At 34.2% G+C, this 14344-nt stretch overlaps 1 protein-coding gene across 4 annotated transcripts; it reads right to left on the bottom strand.

Moving 5' to 3' along the window:
* On the bottom strand, positions 1475–5650 carry LOC110264398. Of its 4 annotated transcripts, none has more exons than XM_021106387.1 (12): positions 5568–5650; positions 4404–4570; positions 4042–4309; positions 3845–3941; positions 3623–3744; positions 3429–3513; positions 3190–3322; positions 2901–3055; positions 2631–2760; positions 2329–2517; positions 1983–2228; positions 1475–1836 (listed from the first exon to the last, which is right to left on the bottom strand). In XM_021106387.1, the coding sequence occupies exons 8-12, from the start codon at positions 2933–2935 to the stop codon at positions 1666–1668; spliced, it is 771 nt and encodes a 256-aa protein (XP_020962046.1). In that variant the 5' UTR covers positions 2936–3055; positions 3190–3322; positions 3429–3513; positions 3623–3744; positions 3845–3941; positions 4042–4309; positions 4404–4570; positions 5568–5650; the 3' UTR covers positions 1475–1665. The 4 variants fall into 4 exon arrangements, with proteins under 4 accessions (XP_020962046.1, XP_020962047.1, XP_020962049.1 ...); XM_021106388.1 differs by having other exon boundaries at positions 4404–4527; positions 5568–5632; XM_021106390.1 differs by lacking the exon at positions 4404–4570 and having other exon boundaries at positions 5568–5647.

Below are 14344 nucleotides of genomic sequence, written 5' to 3'. Positions count from 1 at the left end.
TATACAAAATATACAAAAAGAAAAAATGTTGGATCATGCACATTTAAAACAATATATTTAATCAAATTACAAACACTTACAATAATTAAATTGAGTTGCTTGAGTTACAATTCTTGCCTTAGTAACTGCATAAGAAACCAACAATAAATTGAACGAAAAAATTTATGAACCCCAACATTAACGATATAAAATTTTTATTACTAATAATACTACATAAAAAATCAAAAAGAAAAAACATGCAATAACACACCACTTGTTTGCTGTAACTTGAATGCTTTTTTTCTCTTCAAAATATTTATCCTATTCAACCTTGCCAAAGCAAAATCAATAGGCATGATGAATAGGAAAAATACAATAGTGTATAATCCTACCTGACATAGTAATAGATGAACTTGTTGGAAGACAGCTAGCTAGAAATATTGAAAAAGATTATAAATAAATTAGAGAAAATATACAAAAAGAAAAAATGTTGGATCATGCACATTTAAAACAATATATTTAATCAAATTACAAACACTTACAATAATTAAATTGAGTTGCTTGAGTTACAATTCTTGCCTTAGTAACTGCATAAGAAACCAACAATAAATTGAACGAAAAAATTTATGAACCCCAACATTAACGATATAAAATTTTTATTACTAATAATACTACATAAAAAATCAAAAAGAAAAAACATGCAATAACACACCACTTGTTTGCTGTAACTTGAATGCTTTTTTTCTCTTCAAAATATTTATCCTATTCAACCTTGCCAAAGCAAAATCAATAGGCATGATGAATAGGAAAAATACAATAGTGACCTCCACGAAAAAAATAAGTTCCAAAGGATGATATAACTATTTAGCAGCAGCAATCTAATATACTTATTTATATATTTTCTATTTTTCTCTAAAAAAAAGCACTCATGAACAATGAAAATAACTCTCTATATGTCTCTCCTTACGCATGTATCGATATCTCTCCCTACGCATGTATCGATATATATCTGTATATCTATAAGAGCTAGACGTCTCCTTCATATCTTTGTTTCTTATTTGAAAAAAAAAATTGATTATTTAAAATAATTGCCACATTGCTATTTGTATTTGGCAAAAAATATTTAATTGAAAATCATTGTATAGTTAAACATTAGCGAACTCTAAAGTAATGATTATCATATTTGATATTTAATGCCAATTATCGGTAAAATAGATTTTAAAAGTAAATAATCATCATCATACAATGCAAATTAATAAACCTGCTGCATATTATAATTAATATCATAAGAACTACATTCATTACTTAAATTCACAACAGTGGACATATACATCTACACTATGACTTGACCTACACTCCTCCAACTATATGACACTGTGTCCAATATCTAGCAAAGCATATTTGAATGTAGCACATATTCTCTTTGAAACAAAAAAGATAAAGATAACACCTAGAACAAAAGAACCACTAATTTGCTTGAATATCCTAGCACTTCAAAACGCAAAAGCTCTTCCAAAAAAGAAAGAGGAACAAAGATGGCTCTCCTAGCAGCTGGACACACCTCAAAAAAGAGGAAGATTAATAAACCTCACATGTAATCCACCATAACAAAGATAAAACATATTACGTGAATCTAACTTCATAGACCTAAGACAGCAACTAGCTTTTCATCCATAAACACCCATCTTAAATATATTCAATCTTGATTATCTTAGAGCAATGAGCAACAGTATCCTCAAGATCCTTCTCAAAGTCAGCCTCATGATTTCTCTTCACTTTTAAACATACTACATCTTTCTGAACAACATTAGACACATTAACTTTCCTTGAGTCATCTAAAAGGTGTGAGAGCAAATCCTACACAAGAAAACAAAATAGAAAAAGGAAAGCATCCAAAAAAAGAGGATCACCTAGTAAGATAAAAACCTACTGAAACTCCACAGAAAACTGATTATAATGATGAATAAGAATTATTCAAAATCAAGCAATAAATCGAGTATCACCTGAGTCTCCTCAACATCAGACCGAATAAGTGAGGCAATATCATCCGACAACACCACATTCTCATCACTATCAATAGAATGGTCCTGAATATCAACCTCCTTAACACCATCCATATCTAAGTGTATATCATCAAGTCTAGCAACATTTGCTCCTTTCTGAAGAAAAGATGACATAACAGTATTCTCTACACATTTTGTATTAGAAGTTTCACCCAGCTCAGGGCCAAATACAGGAATAGGTGCATCCTTTAAATAATAAAACAAAAGACATAAAAGAGGAAAAAATAGATATCAAAGGACCAAGACAAAAAAAATGAAACATGCCACCTATAAATAGATTAAGTACCTTCAAAGGTGTTATTTCAGTCTGAGCAAGCTCAAACATTGAAAGAATTGCAGCATCATCACAAATCCTCTTCACACGAAAAGTTCCAAAATATCTATCAACACCAAGAGACTTAGTATCCACTTTTAGCAAGACTTTTTTGCCCTCTAAATTTCTAAAAATGATAGGGTATTCATCCCCACAGAGGACCTACAAAGAAAGAAATAAATGCTACCATCAATATTACAACCATTTTGAATAAAACCAATAAACCACTTTCTGTTTTTCTTTCATGAAAACAGAGAAAAACAAATCTGACACACCTTTGAATCTTTCTGTACATCATTAAATAGGTCAGCACATGTTTTTTTAACCAAATAGGTTGTTTCACGATCAAAGAGGACAAATATACCCTGTCCAGTTTCATCTAATACAACTACCTTGAGCCTATACCTATAAAAAAAAGAAATACGATCATAAAAATAATAGTCATCATATCTCAATAGTTTATTCAACACATTAAAAGACCAGATTACTCATAAATAAAAACCACATAGTAAATGAAAAAAGCAAGAATGTCACATGACAGAAATCTTGGGATCACATTTGTCAAATGATGCATGCACATATCACAAAAGTAAACACCAGACTTAGGATGTACTTCCTTCCCACAAACACAGGTAGAATACCACTAACACCCCTCTTCTACGACATCAGTAATAGTACTTAGAATGACAAAGGTCCCATCCTACAAAGCATAAAAAATAAAAACCAAAGCCATTAAAAAAAACCATAAAAATTAAAGAATCAAAATTTTAGAGGATTTAATAATCAAGAACGAAAACAAATTGCTACAAATCAGATAAAAGAGTTTTTTTTAACCTCTTTGTTTTCTTGCAACTCATCTATTGTAGATTTCTTAGTCAACCTCATGAAGTCATCCTCCAATGAGATAGTTTTTCCTTCATTAGCAATGAACAACGGCTGAGTCCCATTTATCCCTTGCTTTACCATGCTAACAAAATGACAATGAGGGAACAATCTTAATGTTTTTTTCGACATATTCAAACATACATAAAAATAAATAAAACTAAATATATCGAAAATAGTACTACACAAACCTCTTCCTGAAATCAACAACCTTTGCCAAGTCAGGATTAAAATATATTTTTGTTGCTTTCATGACATTTTACAACCTAGGTTAACCTAAAAAGGAGAAAAAAAATATCAGCAACCTTTTTGAAGAAATCTTATATCAACAATGTAAAGAAAGAGTTTAAAAAAATCATGATAGCGCAACATTCAACAACAGTACCTCGAAAAAGCTTAACTTTGGCAAGTTGAAGAATCACTACTGGTTGTTCAACATAACCAGAAGAAAGAAAAGGATTTAATTGATCCACATATTCTCCAAATAGGGCGCAGCTAAGCACCATCCTACAAATAAAACACAACAAATTGTAACATAGAAAATAAAGAAAACAAAAAACTAAAAGAAAACCATATGCTAAAATAAGAAAGTAATGAAGCAACAGACTTCTGGGAAGAAAGCTCCACAACAACTATTTTGATTGTTTTTCCACCTTTATCATAAGTCTTTTCCTCCCCAACTAAAGTCAGCAACCCAATAATATCTGCAAGCACATTTAAAAAACGTAAAAAAATGAAATAATACATAATAGGATTAACAACACATAATCTCAATAATGAAAAGAATAATACAAAACCACTCACCAACTAAATAATCATGATCTTGGCTCATTTGCAATATCTCCTCAAAAGGATATAGAGTAAAACAGACTCTAGGTATGATATCATCTGGTATAGTTGTTACTGTTGTTCGGAAGAGAAATATAAGCTTAAACTCATGTTTTGTAGCTCTATAAGAGCCATGATTTGGAACAACAGAGAAATAACACATCTTGTAGCAATTTCCTTCAAGAATATTATCTTTAAACTTGTTGATAAGTTGCCTCCTTATAGTGGCCTGAATTTTGTTTGACTATAAACAATAAAAAACCAGAATACATGTTAGTCAGCAACAAAAGAAATATCAATATGCTAACTCAAAATATACTATCAATAAAATCACTAACATTTTCATCCACCAAAATGAGCTCCATTGAATTTGGAGAATTTGGATTTCCAAAGCTTGGAACAATCTAAGCTCTAATTAACCTCACCTTAAGCCTCCAAGCCTCTCTTGCAGGAACAATCTTGCTAATAGCATCAAAAGATGGACTCATTTGAACGCACTAAAACACTTGTAGAAAAGAAAACAACAACAATATGAAGATACATGAAAGATGAACAAAGCCAATGATCTGCACTACTCTTATCACTTCAACCCTCTTTTATAGAAAACGTCATATGAATAGCTTCAAATTTGAATTCAATTTTTTTAGCAAAATGGAGGGAAATAAAGATTGTTCACCTTGCAAATCCAGAAAGAACTGAGGTTTCTCATACACTAATTTAGGGTTTTCTTAGGAAAAGAAATGATATGATAAGGAAACTACCATTTTTAATACCACGGAAGTTTATACTGACAACCACCAACTACTCCACATTCACACATCTCACATCTCCATAAAAGATCTCTATCAAACATCAAATCAAGTAAGCCTTCATTCTATAGAGTAGACACATGCAAATAAAGATGAAACGAAAAGCATAAAGCATTTACATGATGTATAATAAAAAAAATGCGAATTTAAAAATAAAAAGAAAACAACAGAAGAAATCTACAGAATCAATGACATCAGATCTACAATCACAAACCTTATCACTTGTCAGAATCCAAATCCAGATTTTGGGAGAAAACCAAACAACCACCAATTACCAAAACCACTTCTACGTCATACATCACAAATATCTGAATGCTACAAACCACATCCTAAAAACAAAACCATGAATAATCTTCTAATGAAATAAACAAAAAAATTTGAATTTAAAAATAAAAAGAAAACAAAAGAAGAAATCTACAGAATCAATGACATCAGATTTACAATCACAAACCTTATCCCTTGTCAGAATACAAATCCAGATTTTGGGGGAAAACCAAACAACCACCAATCACCAAAACCACTTCTACATGATGCAAAAAAAAAATATCTAAATGCTACAAATCACATCCTAGAAACAAAACCATGAATAATCTTCTAATGGAATAAACGAAAATATATCAAAGAGAAAAATATAAGTAAACAATCGATGAATTGAACTTCTAAATCTTTAGATCTCTGCATCAAAGAACACACCTATGTAACCCTTATCATTCCTAATATTTACCCTATCCACTCTTTTTCAATACAACTTTATCTTTTGGTATAGATATTCACTTTTATTACTTCACCTTTATAATGTTTTTATTTTTATTTTGATTTTTTTAAACTTAATTTAGTCTCTTTTTCAAAAACTTGTAACCATACTTTTCTGAAATGAGGGCCTCTAACCTTTTTTATCTGTATACACAAGCACAAAAACATAAAGTGTGAGCCAAGTATAATGAAAAGTCATACCCCTACTATTGACTATACATAAAAGCCTAAAAAATTATCAACCCTACTAAAACCTATAAATACAATTGGTAATGATTGAAACCTAAGTCCTACACTACAAATAGATACATAATTACATACATAGATATATAACTGAGATGAAACTTGTGCATGTTGTTAAAAATAATTTTACAAAAAATCTAAATTATAGAAAAATTTCATGTCAGCTTGAGCTCTTCCTAGTTTACTAGTTTAAAAGATTATGTTGTTTGTTACTAATAATTATCAGAGAGGAAAGAAAAACATTATTCTTTTTTGTAGTAGTTAGTAGAGAGACCGAAGAAATAAAACTTATGAGACAGAAACATAAATTGAAAAATAGAAATTGAATTAAGTTTTTATATTATAATTCGTATAAAATTAAATTATGCCTCAATATCTTATTTAATTTAAAATAAAAATAAAAATTTAAATAAATAAAATTACAAAAATATTTATAACTATTTAAAAAGAATAAAAACAAAACCCTACATCAGTCATCCTCTTTCTCTCTTTCTTCTTCTCTCTGTCTTTCTCTTTTTCTGGCAAACCAGCGACGACAGTTTTCGTCCCTCCATAGCAACAACGGCACTGTGTTTGTTGCGTCCTATGTTTAGTCGTGTCACCAATGGACTACCGCCCCGCCTCTGTTCCAATTCTGCGCTGTGCCGCTACCTCTATTCGAGTTCTTGATCTGTGCTCTCCCTCCTCTTGAGGAACTCCAAAAAACTAAAGATCCTCACCGTCTCCTCTCTTATTGGCAGCGACGGTGGTTGCTTCTCTCTCTATCATCATTGTTTCCTCTTCCTTTTTTCCTTTCTTCTATCTTTTTATGTACTGTCTTCTTTTTTACTTTTTTTTATTTTCTATTTTGATTTTGAAGTCCTCTTCTTGTGTTATGAGATTGTTGAATCTAATTTTGACATATATTTATGAGATTGTTGTTATTTTTAATAATAATAATAATAATAATAATAATAATAATAATAATAATAATAATAATAATAATAATAATAATAATAATAATAATAATAATAATAATAATAATAATAATAATATTATTATTATTATTATTATTATTATTAAAAATAACAACAATCTCATAAATATATGTCAAAATTAGATTACGAAAATATTTAAAAAAATATTAATAAAATTTTATGTTTTGAGACTAAAATTTTAATTTCAGTCTCTAATAACCAAAACACAATACTAAATTTCAGTTTTTCAATCTCAATCCTAATATTCCATACCAAATACTACCTTACTTAATAGTACAATGTTTCATTTTATTTTGTAGAATCACAAAACTAACATTCGTGCTTGAAATACATGAAAATAAACCAAAATTTAATTATTAATTATTATTGAGATTAAAAATGGATAAAAAGAGCAAATAAACAGGGGTGGATCTCCAGTACTTCAGGAGGACAATGATACAATACATTGTATGCTTATCCCAGTCACTCTTTACAACCATTTTTATGAGTGAGATTAAAGGGTCCGAGCAAAACTTAGTATTATAACATTGAGTCCCTTTTTCACTATGAGAAATTTCTGTGGATCCTATCCATGCCATTTTCTGATGATCTGGATCCTCTGCAGAGGCAAGCTCAGAGCATACTTTATGGCACTGGATTGAGGGAGAAGGAAATAACACTAGCTAAGCTTTCAGAGAGAGAAGGAAAATTTAGAACATTTTGTAAGATAGAAAAAGTGGATATATTACAATGTTCATTGAGATCTGACTACAATTGAGGTGAGCTCCTCATTTTATAGAGGTCTCTAGATAGCAATAATATCTTACAGAATCTAAACAAACCTATCATACAATGCCAGCTTGAGGATAAGGATAAGCCTTATCTCGTTCTGGTCTTTCTAAGTTATGTGACAGAGGTCACTTTATTTTAGTGCACTCAATAATTATACATAGTGGGGACATTGTCCTAATAAAGGGATGGTTTGAAATAGTCTTCTGGAAGGGTCCCATCACCATCTGAGAAGGATGATGTCTCATCAGAAGCCAAATTGACAGCTCTAAGATCCATGTCCGGGTCTTGTAGATAGGTAAACGGGTCTTCAGTGTTTCCTTCATTAGGATCTTGGGCATCCTGTAGATACGGGTCATATAGATCTGAGTATGGGCCTTCAGCGTCATTAGGTATCCCTGCATCAACTCTGGTTGGGCTTGGTGGTAAAGCATATACTCTTCCATTTAGATCTTCAGAATTCAGATCTTCATCAGAATTTCTGTGGGACATGTCTAGACGTGCTGGGCTGGTCTCTTGGAGCATAAAAAGAGTATTTGGCTAAGGCATTTAGGACTGTCTTTTTATATGTGGGCCATATAGTAGAGTATCCAACAATATCAACCCTGTTCATAGTGTGTGAGTCTCTCTCGGTAAAATAATTCCTCTGTAAAGTGATAAAACAACAAAATTTTCATTTTTCCTGAGAGGATTTATCCCACAGTTGGTGCCGGTCAAGCATGTTATATAACATTCCTCTCCATGCATCAAGTGGAGCATACATAGAGAATAACTGGACTAGATGAGATTGTGATTGAGTGCGGTTACACAGGATATGGTATACAGAGAAAATTGGCACTATGATGGCACATGTATATAAGGAAGACAGAGCCCAAATATACCACATCATTTCCTCTGGTATAGGTCCTTGAATTATTGGTATAGTGCAAAAAGGGGTATCCATGTTGAAGTACCTTGGGTTTGGATGGATTTGGGTTATGATAAGGAGCTGGTGTAACGAGTAAAACAAGGTTTGTCTGGCTAGACAATTTATTTGAAATTCTGTCTGGGGTTTTGCTTTGAGTGAAAAAGGACCAATCTTTCTTCTGTATGGGCTTCTATGGAGCGGACAATCAGGGAATAGAATGGTGTATGAAGGATTGTAGGAACTCATAGTGCAGATATAATGGATTGGTTTTGGAATTGGTTCTTTGGTAGGTCTGGAGAGAAAACCAACAAGTGTGTTTTGGTGTCCTTTTATGTGTCTCACTTCGAATTTATAGCGAGAAAACCAGTCTTTCCATCGTAGCAATTGAGAATCTGGCAGGATTTTTTTCTTGATTTCCAGCATTGATGGAAAAGAGGTGTTATCTATTTCCACAGTGAAATGATAAGAACTGAGGTGAAAATTGAATTTTTCTATCCCTTTTTTAACAGCAAGAATCTTTTTGTAAGTGGCATGGTAATGTTTTTCAGATTCTTTGAATTGTCCACTAGCATGCGCACAGTAGTGTCTTATCCCATCAATTTTTTCAAGTAGCACAGCTCCCCAGAATTCATCACTAGCATCTATCTGTAGTATCCTTTTCCCTGTGCTGGGAATCTTTAAAGGAGGGGGGTCTTGTGCTATCTTCTTCAGGGTTCTGACAACTGTGGTTTGTTCAAGTCCCCATGGGAGGGCTTCTTTTTGAGGAGTCTTGACAGCTGGCTGGTGTGTCTGGTCACATCTGGGATAAAGTCTCTGATGTAGTTTACAAATCCCAAGAATTGTTGGACTTGTTTGACCGTCATATTTTCATCACGGAAGTGGATTAATTCTTTGGCAATATGATCTCCTGGTTGAAAAAATCCATCTTCGAAGACCATCCCGAGGAACTCAATTTTTGTTTTAGCAAGAGAGCTCTTTTTTTATGATAGCATGATTCCCTGTTTTTTGACAATTTGAGTGAACTGGGCCAGAAATGCCTTGTGGGTTTTATTGTCTTTTGAGAACAGTAATATATCATCAATGTAAATAAGTGTAAAATATAGTATGGGCTCAAAGATTTTGGTCATGACTTTTTGAAAAAGAGATGGGGCTACTTTGAGTCCAAACGGCATTACTGTCCATTGATATTGGGATTCAGGGATACAGAATGCTGTTTTGTACTTATCTGCAGGATGGAGTCCAATTTGCCAAAAGCCAGCCTTTAGGTCAAACTTGCTGAATATTTTTGCTCCACTTAACCTCTGTGTAATAACTGAGATCCTTGGTAGAGGAAACTTATCATCTTGTAAAAAGACATTAAGTGGCTTATAATTAATAACAAGCTTTTTTTTTCCTCTATTTTGTTCGGCCCTTTTTTCAACATAGAATGCTTGACACGCCCAGTTAGAGTTGGTTGGTTCAATGAGTCCTTGAACAAGAAGGGCTGCACATTCAGCTCTTGCCAACTTGAGATCTTCAGGATTCATCCCTGAGTGTGTGGCTTTTGTCAGGTTGATGTCCTCATTCTTTCTAAAAGGGAGACGAACATAAAATTCTGAATTCTTCCACAAAGGTGCAGGGTGGTTGAATTGATCGTGACTGTCACAACAGGCACTGAGGAGTAGTTGCTAGATCTCCTTATATTCTTCTGGAGCTTCTTAGATTTCAAGGATGCTTTGTATTCCTGTAAAAGGCAAAAATTACCCTTTGTAACTTAGGCCAGTGGGTTTGATATGTAGTCCATGAGTTCGGAAGAATGCATCAAAATCGAACAGAACATCTTTGTCTGGGAGATAACTTCCCAGTACCCTAAGCCAAGTGGTCTGGCTTGCAAATATCTCTAATCCAATGGTTTTTTAGAAATGAGATTGATGGTGAAGATTTCACTATTAGCTACTGCGAACCTCTTGGAAAAAGGTGCCCGCATTTCTTTTGGTAAGACATGAGGTTTTAGGACAGTGGCACAAGATCCAGTATCCATTAGTGCAACAGCCTTTATTGGTTTGTCATAGACGGATGTCTTGACTTTTAAATCGAAATGAGGATGAGGAGTACCATCAATCTGTTTTATTCCCAAGGATCCAAGGTATCCAAGTTCTTCTTCTGGGAAGCTTGATCCTTTAGGAATTCTTGTGGTGATAGAAGCAATGGAGGATATGGAAAATATTGACCTCTTTTGTGGGAGGTCTTCTTCTGAATCAGAATCTTAGAAGACATATTCAGTTTCACCATTTTTGCTTTCTTGTTCCTCAAGTACTGATTCAAGTTCTTCTTCATCTTCGACGGAAGCTGCATCCATTAAAGACTGAAGCATATTTATCTCCTTCTTTGTCTTATGAGGACATGATTTAGCAAAGTGGCCTTGCTTTCCACAAATGAAGCATTTATTTGACTTAGTATGGGGTGTTCTTCTTTTGAAATAACGTTATTTTTTCTTCTTCCTTCCCCTTCTGAATGCTTTCTGGTGGAATGTTCTAATTGGTGGTTGCCAATGTGTCTTCTTCTTTGGCTTACATTCACAGATGCTTGGCTCTTTGCATTTGACCTTCAAGTAGGATTTATTGCATGCTCCTTTGAATTTGCCTGAATTTTTGTTGAGCTATTTGAACATTTGTTGTTGTTCACACAATTTGTCTAGAGTAGCTAGAGCCAACTGGTATATTTCTCCAATGGTACTGGTAGCCACTTCTTTATGAAGAGTCATCATCATCCGCTGTAACTCTGGCTGAAGTTCATCTGGCAAGGATGCCATGAAGACTTGTTTGAGTGGCGGGTTATTATTTCCTCCAAGAGGATAATATTTAGCAGCCATCTTCTTGTAATGTCTCCCCAAGTCTTTTCTGTTGAGTGAACAACACTTCATTTCAAAATATTCTTGAGAATTTCTTTTCTGGATAATTGTAATATCTCCCAAGAATTCTTGATGTATTATTCCCAAAAACTGAGAAGGAGTACCATTAATATGCTGGAGTCTCTCATACTCAGAAAGGTTGTTAGCCCATTCTCTGAGATTGTCAGTCATTCGATTTATGAAATCTGCAAGAACTTGTCTGCTTGAAAGATTTGGATTGGCCATGGTAGTTTCAATCCAAGCACTAAATTCATTTAACCTTTCTCTGTATCTTGCAGGTGGGATATCATTAAAGGTGAACTACTTGTTGGGTGTTTTTACTTCAAAGGATCCTGCATAAGCAGGATTAGTTGAAGTTGCTGGTTCATCCCTTTCAGAGATTACTTCCTCTTCTTCTTCTTCTACAGGGTTGACCATGGCTATTGCTGAAAGGTCTGCCTCATAGTCTTCTTCGAACCAGTCAGCAGTTTCTTCACCGGATTTAACAGTGTCATCATCAGGATCAGATTCATCAGTGATTTCCTCACTATGTGATTTATCCAGAGCAAGGGTATTAATTGACCGTCCTGGGGTAGGTGACCCTTCTTTGATGTCCTTATCTTTTGTAGGGGCATTAAATGGGGTATCTTCTCTGAAAAAAATTTCTAGTTTCCAAGGAGGACGGGGTCTGGGTTGGAGAGGTGGTTCAGACTGAAGTGGCTGTGGCTGAGGCTGGGACGAGTAATGCCGTCCTTGAGGAGAGATAGACCTTTTAGCGTTTGCTTGTCTGGCTAAATGATAGGTGGATTTGAAAATAGAGTCATAATCTGGGGTTTCGGGTGGTGAATATGTTGAGAAAAATAGAACAGGTAAATATGAGGGATATGATTTAGGATACATGGATAAGGCATCTATAGCCAGTGCTTGAGGTACAGCCGCTTTGCCTTTGTCCATCTCAATTTGTCGAAGTTAGGCCTTAACTTGATCTAGTTCTCTATTTTTCTTGTGAAATTCTGGGCCAAAGTACCTATTATCAATATAGGCCTTGAGTTCCTAATCAAGTTGAAAAGCTTGCGCAGAGAGCCGGTCTCTGAGTTCAGCAACTTGTTCTGCAACTGAACCTAGTTGTGCTGAGATATCTTCGGTTTTTTCCATGAGAACATCAAGAGTGTGATCTATTCGGAGTAATACTCTGTTTTGGCTGACTGCATTATCTGTGTGCCAATTAAGTACTTCCTCTTGAGGAGTTGTTACTTGATGTCCATGTGGATTGATTCCTTGAGGTATCACGTAAGGTCTTCTAGTGATTTTCTTTTCATCAGTCTGGGTCACTAAAGGTGGGAATTCTTTCTCATAAGATCTGAGGGTGGCAATGCATGGGATCGTATTGACTGGCTGATAAAGGTAATCCATAGAGTCTTTGCGAGACAGTCTTTTCTTTCTGAGCACTGGTGCTGCATCTGTATCATCAGGGGGCTCAGGCCTCTTATAGGAGCAAGAGGCTTGTAGTGACTTCTTCTTCTTTTTCTTGTTTCTCTGTTGCCTAGCATAATCTTCATCATCAGTATCACTCCATTGGTAAGCACAGTCACCGTCAGAATCACACATAGAGGGATCAACATCCCAAATGAAGTGGCCATTTATATGAGAAACATAAACAGATTTTTCATTCTCATAGAAATGTACAGGTGGATCATTTTTATCATGAGTTGTTTGCACCTGAACAGGAGAGATCATATTAATCCTCCTGAAGGATGGTCCTCGCAGTGAAATTTGTTTGATCATTTCAGGTCTTTGGAAGACAGTAGTTACCGTTCCATCACTATTATGAGTAATAGTTGGAGGTGTTGTAGTATGAACATCAACCTATTCCTTTGAAAAAGCTTTCTCATAATCAGTAATCCATTCCAGTGGAATGATAGAAGAAAGTTCATCAGTAGTGATCATTTTTGGAATGTTTACAATTGCTGGCCCTCTAGCATTATCTGTGAACATGAATAATGCTTTTCCAGTAGTATTTGAGACTTTGAGATCAAGAGCATGGTCTTGAACTCTGTAGAGGACTTGGTGATGTAAGGTGGCATATTCAGCATTAGAGTCTTGAATCACTCCAACCAGTTGTATTTAGATTTTCAGCCTCTGACATATCGTTGGATCTGATAATCTCATGGTAAAATTGGGAGCTATAGTAAGAATGACACTTCCATTTGAGAGTGTAGTTACTAATGCTCCGATCAAAGCATGTTGGTATTCTTTGAAAGTGGTATCTAAAAGAGCAACCTTAGCTGTCACCGGAAGGGATCTTCTTCTATGAAGGGTAAGAATAAGCCTAACTGCTCCTAGATACAAATGAGTGTAGCCTTGGTTTTGGTAATTTTAAATGAGTTCTTGTGGGATTTCTAAGGTTATATACTGTTCAGTAGTAGTAGCTTTTAAACCACATTGTTGTAGATGGGAGGACTGGATGACTTCTTTGGGAGGAGAAGAAGGATTTCTATTAATGAGATGGCGGATGAAAGTAAATGTTGATTTCTTTTGTCTTTGGTAGAAAGAATATGGACTTATAAAAGGGTATTCAGTGGCTGGGGTTTGAGAGTCTTCCGGAACATGAGTGAATTCTACCAATTGATTAATTTTATTACCAAGGATTTTCTTTAAATGAGAGGGTAATCGGTCTATGCTTAAGGAGGTAGAATGATGTATGGGTTGTGAAGAACTTGAAGAATTTGAGGAGTTCATGTTTAGACTGATTACCCTCTAGTTTAAAGAAAATTCTTGGTAATAAAATTGATCAATTGGTAGTATTAACTCATGTTCCAGAAGACTCTCAAAATATATTAGAAATAGATAACACTAATTTTGAGAATATGCATCCACACTGGGACTTTGAAAAAATGGTAGATAGGAATGACTATTTTTGGTTGAAATATCCATGGAAGCGAACATAATAAGC

Source organism: Arachis ipaensis, chromosome B07, assembly GCF_000816755.2.
Source record: "Arachis ipaensis cultivar K30076 chromosome B07, Araip1.1, whole genome shotgun sequence".
In the NCBI taxonomy this organism is placed as follows: domain Eukaryota; kingdom Viridiplantae; phylum Streptophyta; class Magnoliopsida; order Fabales; family Fabaceae; genus Arachis; species Arachis ipaensis.
This window is presented reverse-complemented; position numbering and strand designations above follow the sequence as displayed.